Source organism: Oncorhynchus mykiss, chromosome 29 (genome assembly GCF_057628025.1).
Source record: "Oncorhynchus mykiss isolate SJ-2025 chromosome 29, ASM5762802v1, whole genome shotgun sequence".
Taxonomy (NCBI): Eukaryota; Metazoa; Chordata; class Actinopteri; order Salmoniformes; family Salmonidae; genus Oncorhynchus; species Oncorhynchus mykiss.
The window spans coordinates 7,997,501-8,007,500 of NC_143050.1; the positions used below are offsets into that span (position 1 = coordinate 7,997,501).

Below are 10,000 nucleotides of genomic sequence, written 5' to 3' on the forward strand. Positions count from 1 at the left end.
CAGACACAGACACTGTCGTTCAGAGGAAGGAAGACTGAACTCTGACCTCAAACTCAGCGTGTTTGTGTACGTCTTCAGCTCTCTGTCTGTTGAGGATAAACTCTGCTTCGTTGGCCACACGCACAATGTGGTCCTTCATAGCATGGCACAGCAATCTGGGAAGAGAGAGAAAGGGAGAGAGCCAGAGGGAGAGGGAGGAGATAGTGAGAGAGGGATATTAGAAAGGATGGGGAAAGAGAGAGAGAGGGGGATATCAGAAGAGAGAGAGACAGAGAGAGAGAGAGGGGGATATCAGAAGAGAGAGAGAGAGAGAGAGTGGGGGATATCAGAAGAGAGAGAGAGAGAGAGGGGGAGAGAGAGAGAGGGGGGATGTCAGAAGAGAGAGAGAGAGAGAGAGAGAGAGAGAGAGACAGAGACAGAGACAGAGACAGAGACAGAGACAGAGACAGAGAGAGAGCAAGATATATATATCAGAAGAGAGAGAGAGGGGGGTTTAATTGAGCCTCTTTCTAAACGGTTAGCCCTGAGCAGATGATTCCTGATGGTGATAACAGAATAAGCAGTCCGATAGAAAGATAGATCAATGTGATAGATGATTGATTACCTTCCCTCATTGATGAGCTCTATGAAGGCCAGCCCAGCGTTCTTCTGGATAGAGTTCTGCCACTCCTGGAAACACAAAGGGTCATATTACAAAACAGACACAAAGCCACACACGGACCACTACTGACTACTACTGACTACTACTGACCACTACTGACCACTACTGACTACTACTGACTACTACTGACCACTACTGACCACTACTGACTACTACTGACTACTACTGACTACTACTGACTACTACGGATCACTACTGACTACTACTGACTACTACTGACTACTACTGACCACTACTGACTACTACTGACTACTACTGACCACTACTGACTACTACTGACTACTACTGACTACTACTGACTACTACTGACTACCACCGACCACTACTGACCACTACTGACCACTACTGACTAATACTGACCACTACTGACTACTACTGACTACTACTGACCACTACTGACTACTACTGACTACTACTGACTACTACTGACCACTACTGACCACTACTGACTACTACTGACTACTACGGACTACTACTGACTACTACGGATCACTACTGACTACTACTGACAACTACGGACCACTACTGACCACTACTGACTACTACGGACCACTACTGACTACTACTGACTACTATGGACCACTACTGACTACTACTGACCACTATGGACCACTACGGACCACTACTGACTACTACTGACTACTACGGACCACTACGGACCACTACTGACTACTACTGACCACTATGGACCACTACGGACCACTACTGACTACTACTGACTACTACTGACCACTACGGACCACTACTGACTACTACTGACCACTACGGTCCCCTACTGACCACTACTGACCACTACTGACCACTACGGACCACTACTGACTACTACTGACCACTATGGACCACTACGGACCACTACTGACTACTACTGACTACTACTGACCACTACGGACCACTACTGACTACTACTGACCACTACGGTCCCCTACTGACCACTACTGACCACTACTGACCACTACTGACCACTACTGACCACTACTGACTACTACTGACCACTACAGACCACTACTGACTACTACGGACCACTACTGACAACTACGGACCACTACTGACCACTACTGACAACTACGGACCACTACTGACCACTACTGACTACTACTGACCACTATGGACCACTACGGACCACTACTGACTACTACTGACTACTACTGACCACTACGGACCACTACTGACTACTACTGACCACTACGGTCCCCTACTGACAACTACTGACCACTACTGACCACTACGGACCACTACTGACTACTACTGACCACTATGGACCACTACGGACCACTACTGACTACTACTGACTACTACTGACCACTACGGACCACTACTGACTACTACTGACCACTACGGTCCCCTACTGACCACTACTGACCACTACTGACCACTACTGACCACTACTGACTACTACTGACCACTACTGACTACTACGGACCACTACTGACTACTACGGATCACTACTGACTACTACTGACAACTACGGACCACTACTGACCACTACTGACTACTACGGACCACTACTGACTACTACTGACTACTACTGACCACTATGGACCACTACGGACCACTACTGACTACTACTGACTACTACGGACCACTACGGACCACTACTGACTACTACTGACCACTATGGACCACTACGGACCACTACTGACTACTACTGACTACTACTGACCACTACGGACCACTACTGACTACTACTGACCACTACGGTCCCCTACTGACCACTACTGACCACTACTGACCACTACGGACCACTACTGACTACTACTGACCACTATGGACAACTACGGACCACTACTGACTACTACTGACTACTACTGACCACTACGGACCACTACTGACTACTACTGACCACTACGGTCCCCTACTGACCACTACTGACCACTACTGACCACTACTGACCACTACTGACTACTACTGACCACTACAGACCACTACTGACTACTACGGACCACTACTGACAACTACGGACCACTACTGACCACTACTGACTACTACGGACCACTACTGACTACTACTGACTACTACGGACCACTACTGACTACTACGGACCACTACTGACTACTACTGACTACTACGGACCACTACTGACTACTACTGACCACTATGGACCACTACGGACCACTACTGACTACTACTGACTACTACGGACCACTACGGACCACTACTGACTACTACTGACCACTATGGACCACTACGGACCACTACTGACTACTACTGACTACTACTGACCACTACGGACCACTACTGACTACTACTGACCACTACGGTCCCCTACTGACAACTACTGACCACTACTGACCACTACGGACCACTACTGACTACTACTGACCACTATGGACCACTACGGACCACTACTGACTACTACTGACTACTACTGACCACTACGGACCACTACTGACTACTACTGACCACTACGGTCCCCTACTGACCACTACTGACCACTACTGACCACTACTGACCACTACTGACTACTACTGACCACTACTGACTACTACGGACCACTACTGACTACTACGGATCACTACTGACTACTACTGACAACTACGGACCACTACTGACCACTACTGACTACTACGGACCACTACTGACTACTACTGACTACTACTGACCACTATGGACCACTACGGACCACTACTGACTACTACTGACCACTACGGACCACTAATGACTACTACTGACCACTATGGACCACTACGGACCACTACTGACTACTACTGACTACTACGGACCACTACGGACCACTACTGACTACTACTGACCACTATGGACAACTACGGACCACTACTGACTACTACTGACTACTACTGACCACTACGGACCACTACTGACTACTACTGACCACTACGGTCCCCTACTGACCACTACTGACCACTACTGACCACTACGGACCACTACTGACTACTACTGACCACTATGGACAACTACGGACCACTACTGACTACTACTGACTACTACTGACCACTACGGACCACTACTGACTACTACTGACCACTACGGTCCCCTACTGACCACTACTGACCACTACTGACCACTACTGACCACTACTGACTACTACTGACCACTACAGACCACTACTGACTACTACGGACCACTACTGACAACTACGGACCACTACTGACCACTACTGACTACTACGGACCACTACTGACTACTACTGACTACTACGGACCACTACTGACTACTACGGACCACTACTGACTACTACTGACTACTACGGACCACTACTGACTACTACTGACCACTATGGACCACTACGGACCACTACTGACTACTACTGACTACTACGGACCACTACGGACCACTACTGACTACTACTGACCACTATGGACCACTACGGACCACTACTGACTACTACTGACTACTACTGACCACTACGGACCACTACTGACTACTACTGACCACTACGGTCCCCTACTGACCACTACTGACCACTACTGACTACTACTGACCACTACTGACTACTACTGACCACTACTGACTACTACTGACCCCTACGGACCACTACGGACCCGTACTGACCACTACCGACCACTACGGACTACTACTGACCACTACTGACTACTACTGACCCCTACGGACCACTACGGACCCCTACTGACCACTACTGACCACTACTGACTACTACTGACCACTACGGACTACTACTGACTACTACTGACCACTACGGACCACTACGGACCACTTGCATCAACAGCTCTGTCTGTGGTTACATTTCTCCAGCCCCATCCCTCAGCTTCATAGCAAACCAAGAGACGGGGCTGCCATCAGGCTGAAACACAAACATACAAACATACAAATTCAAAAGTATTTTTTTTTTGTGTGTTTAAGTTCAGGAAAATACTAAAATAAGTCCAATTTGACAACGTAAATATCTCTATTGTGTGACCAGTGGATTCCCGGACAGAGAATACAGACTGCAGCAACACTAGAGAGACAGAGAGACTGTTTGCTGTGAACGATCTGACACGGAACCCAAACCGGCTGCGCACATGCACCATCGTGCATACATTTATTTTGTCCCCTTGCACCAAATGCGATCACGACACGCAGGTTAACCTGTTAGAGCTCTAGGGGCGCTATTTCATTTTTGGATAAAAAACGTTCCCGTTTTAAGCGCGATATTTTGTCACGAAAAGATGCTCGACTATGCATATTCTTGACAGTTTTGGAAAGAAAACACTCTGAAGTTTCAGAATCTGCAAAGATTTTGTCTGTAAGTGCCCCAGAACTCATTCTACAGGCGAAACCAAGATGATGCATCACCCAGGAATTAGCAGAATTTCTGAAGCTCTGTTTTCCATTCTCTCCTTATATGGCTGTGATTGCGCAACGAATGAGCCTACACTTTCTGTCGTTCGCCCAAGGTCTTAGCAGCATTGTGACGTATTTGTAGGCATATCATTGGAAGATTGACCATAAGAGACTACATTTCCCAAGTGTCCGCCTGGTGTCCTGCGTCGAATTCGGTGCGCAATTGCCAGCTGCTTCCACTTTACCATTTGATTCAGGGGAGAAAGCATGTGTCCAAGAACGATGTATCAATGAAGAGATATGTGAAAAACACCTTGATGATTGATTCTAAACAACTTTTGCCATGTTTTCAGTCGATATTATGGAGTTAATTTGGAAAAAAGTTTGCGTTTTGAGGACTGAATTTATGGATTTTTTTTGGTGGCCAAATGTGATGTATAAAACGGAGCTATTTCTAATACACAAGGAATCTTTTTGGAAAAACTGAGCACCTGCTATCTAACTGAGAGTATCCTCATTGAAAACATCAGAAGTTCTTCAAAGGTAAATTATTTTATTTGAAGGCTTTTATGTTTTTGTTAATGTTGCGTGCTGGATGCTAACGCTAATGCTAACGCGAAATGCTAACTCTAGCTAGCTACTTTTACACAAATTATTGTTTTCCTATGGTTGAGAAGCATATTTTGAAAATCTGAGATGACAGTGTTGTTTACAAAAGGCTAAGCTTGAGAGATGGCATATTTATTTCATTTCATTTGCGATTTTCATAAATAGTTAACGTTGTGTTATGCTAATGAGCTTGCTGATAGATTTACACAATCCTGGATACAGGGTTTTTTTCATAGCTAAACGTGACGCAGAAAACGGAGCGATTTGTCCTAAACAAATAATCTTTCAGGAAAAACTGAACATTTGCTATCTGAGAGTCTCCTCATTGAAAACATCTGAAGTTCTTCAAAGGTAAATGATTTTTTTGAATGCTTTTCTGTTTTTTTGTGTAAATGTTGCCAGCTGAATGTTAATGCTAAATGCTACGTTAGCCATCAATACTGTTACACAAATGCTTGTTTTGCAATGGTTGAGAAGCATATTTTGAAAATCTGAGATGACAGTGTTGTTAACAAAAGGCTAAGCTTGAGAGCTAGCATATTTATTTCATTTCATTTGCGATTTTCATGAATAGTTAACGTTGCGTTATGGTAATGAGCTTGAGTCTGTATTCACAAACCCGGATCCGGGATGGGGAGATCAGAAAGGTTAAAATAGCAAAACAAACTGAACCAATTATGTTAATTTGGGGACAGGTCGAAAAGCATTAAACATTTATGGCAATTTAGCTAGCTAGCTTCCTGTTGATAGATAATTTGTCCTATTTAGCTAGCTTTCACTTGCTAGCTAATGTGTCCAATTAAGCTAGCTTGCTGTTGCTAGATCATTTGTCCTGGGATATAAACATTTTGTTATTATTTTTATTTTATTTTATTTCACCTTTATTTAACCAGGTAGGCAAGTTGAGAACACCTTTATTTAACCAGGTAGGCTAGTTGAGAACACCTTTATTTAACCAGGTTGGCTAGTTGAGAACAAGTTCTCATTTACAACTGCGACCTGGCCAAGATAAAGCATAGCAGTGTGAACAGACAACACAGAGTTACACATGGAGTAAACCATTAACAAGTCAATAACACAGTAGAAAAAAAAGAGAGTCTATATACATTGTGTGCAAAAGGCATGAGGAGGTAGGCGAATAATTACAATTTTGCAGATTAACACTGGAGTGATAAATTATCAGATGGTCATGTACAGGTAGAGACATTGGTGTGCAAAAGAGCAGAAAAGTAAATAAATATAAACAGTACGGGATGAGGTAGGTAAAATTGGGTGGGCTATATACCGATAGACTATGTACAGCTATTTAACCTGAAATGCACAAGGTCCTTTACTCCGACAATTAATCCACACATAAAACGGTCAACAGAATCATTTCTAGTCATCTCTCCTCCTTCCAGGCTTTATCTTCTCTTGACTTTATATTGGCAACTTTCATAAATTAGATGCATTACTGCCACTGACCTCTTTCGTCTTTCAGTCACCCACGTGGGTATTACCAATGAGGAGATGGCACGTGGGTACCTGCTTCTATAAACCAATGAGGAGATGGGAGAGGCAGGACTTGCAGCGCGATCTGCGTCACAAATAGAACTGATTTCTATTTTAGCCCTTGGCAACGCAGACGCTCATTGACGCGTGAGCAGTGTGGGTGCAATAATTGAGTAATATAGATGTCTAAATTTATTTTGCAACGCTCGCGCAAGTGGTGTTGTCTGCCTGTTAGAGACATAACATAACATTCAACATACCCATTAGGATCTGATGACACCAATCCACAAAAGTGGAGACAAGAAGGGCCATCTATGCCATCAAAAGGAACATTAAATTCGACATACCAGTTGGGATCTGGCTAAAAATACTTGAATCAGTCATAGAACCCGTTGCCCTTCATGGTTGTGAGGTCTGGGGTCCGCACACCAACCAAGACTTCACCAAAGGGGACAAACACCAAATTGAAACTCTGCAAGCAGAATTCTGCAAAAATATCCTCTGTGTACAACGTAAAACACCAAATAATTTGTACAGAGCAGAATTAGGCTGATACCTGCTAATTAGCAGATGTGTACTTAAATTCTACAAATCCAATTTTGATAAACTCCCATATCTACTGGGTGAAATTCCACAGTGTGCCATCACAGCAGCAAGATTTGTGACCTGTTGCCACGAGATAAGGGCAACCAGTGAAGAACAAACACCATTGTAAATACAACCCATATTTATGTTTATTTATTTTCTCTTTTGTACTTTAACTATTTGCACATCATTACAACACTCTATATTGACATAATATGACATTTGAAATGTCTTTATTATTTTGGAACTTTTTTTAAATGATTTATTTATTTAAACTTTAATTAACTTTAGACCGCTGTGCCACTCAAGGAACCCACACATCCAACTTGTCTGAGTGTAATATTATATATTATAATATTTACTGGTCACTTTTTATTGGTAATATCACCTTTGTTTATCCATTTCACTTGCTTTGGCAACGTAAACATGTGTTTCCCATGTCAATAAAGCCCCTTGAATTGAAATGAAATGAGAGAGAGAGAGAGAGAGAGAGAGAGAGAGAGAGAGAGAGAGAGAGAGAGATGAGAAACACAGAGTAGAAGGGGTGAAACATGTTACCTCCTAGGGTTTAAATACCCCTGGTGTAGTAGAAGGGGAGAAACATGTTACCTCCTAGGGTTTAAATACCCCTGGTGTAGAAGAAGGGGTGAAACATGTTACCTCCTAGGGTTTAAATACCCCCCTGGTGTAGTAGAAGGGGAGAAACATGTTACCTCCTAGGGTTTAAATACCCCTGGTGTAGTAGAAGGGGTGAAACATGTTACCTCCTAGGGTTTAAATACCCCTGGTGTAGTAGAAGGGGTGAAACATGTTACCTCCTAGGGTTTAAATACCCCTGGTGTAGTAGAAGGGGTGAAACATGTTACCTCCTAGGGTTTAAATACCCCTGGTGTAGAAGAAGGGGTGAAACATGTTACCTCCTAGGGTTTAAATACCCCCCTGGTGTAGTAGAAGGGGAGAAACATGTTACCTCCTAGGGTTTAAATACCCCCCTGGTGTAGTAGAAGGGGTGAAACATGTTACCTCCTAGGGTTTAAATACCCCTGGTGTAGTAGAAGGGGTGAAACATGTTACCTCCTAGGGTTTAAATACCCCTGGTGTAGTAGAAGGGGTGAAACATGTTACCTCCTAGGGTTTAAATACCCCTGGTGTAGTGGAAGGGGTAAAACATGTTACCTCCTAGGATTTAAATACCCCTGGTGTAGTAGAAGGGGTGAAACATGTTACCTCCTAGGGTTTAAATACCCCTGGTGTAGAAGAAGGGGTGAAACATGTTACCTCCTAGGGTTTAAATACCCCCCGGTGTAGAAGAAGGGGTGAAACATGTTACCTCCTAGGGTTTAAATACCCCCCTGGTGTAGTAGAAGGGGTGAAACATGTTACCTCCTAGGGTTTAAATACCCCTGGTGTAGAAGAAGGGGTGAAACATGTTACCTCCTAGGGTTTAAATACCCCCCTGGTGTAGTAGAAGGGGTGAAACATGTTACCTCCTAGGGTTTAAATACCCCTGGTGTAGAAGAAGGGGTGAAACATGTTACCTCCTAGGGTTTAAATACCCCCCGGTGTAGAAGAAGGGGTGAAACATGTTACCTCCTAGGGTTTAAATACCCCTGGTGTAGAAGAAGGGGTGAAACATGTTACCTCCTAGGGTTTAAATACCCCTGGTGTAGTAGAAGGAGTGAAACATGTTACCTCCTAGGGTTTAAATACCCCTGGTGTAGTAGAAGGGGTGAAACATGTTACCTCCTAGGGTTTAAATACCCCTGGTGTAGAAGAAGGGGTGAAACATGTTACCTCCTAGGGTTTAAATACCCCTGGTGTAGTAGAAGGGGTGAAACATGTTACCTCCTAGGGTTTAAATACCCCTGGTGTAGTAGAAGGGGTGAAACATGTTACCTCCTAGGGTTTAAATACCCCTGGTGTAGTAGAAGGGGTGAAACATGTTACCTCCTAGGGTTTAAATACCCCTGGTGTAGTAGAAGGGGAGAAACATGTTACCTCCTAGGGTTTATATACCCCCGATGTAGTAGAAGGGGTGAAACATGTTACCTCCTAGGGTTTAAATACCCCTGGTGTAGTAGAAGGGGTGAAACATGTTACCTCCTAGGGTTTAAATACCCCTGGTGTAGTAGAAGGGGTGAAACATGTTACCTCCTAGGGTTAAAATACCCCTGGTGTAGAAGAAGGGGTGAAACATGTTACCTCCTAGGGTAAGATTTAAAGGGAGGATATGAAAAATAATGAAACTCATGCAATCACTGTAATATGAAAAGTGAAAAGAGCGTATTTTATATTCTTTCTTATGTAAAAAAACAACAACAGAGAGAGCGATAGCTCCATTATCTCCATGGATGGACCTGAAGGACACAGGGGAGCGTCTCAGGTTCCCTTCCTCATCCCAGGGATCAATAT

General features: G+C 44.0%; 1 protein-coding gene across 1 annotated transcript in view; it reads right to left on the minus strand.

The window, feature by feature from the left end:
• Nucleotides 1–10,000, minus strand: part of LOC110509475 (neurobeachin) — a 250,839-nt gene that overhangs the window by 21,902 nt on the left and 218,937 nt on the right. Inside the window, 2 exon segments of the mRNA XM_090226451.1 lie at nt 47–155; nt 605–669. Of these exon segments, the coding sequence (XP_090082577.1) occupies nt 47–155; nt 605–669 (174 nt within the window).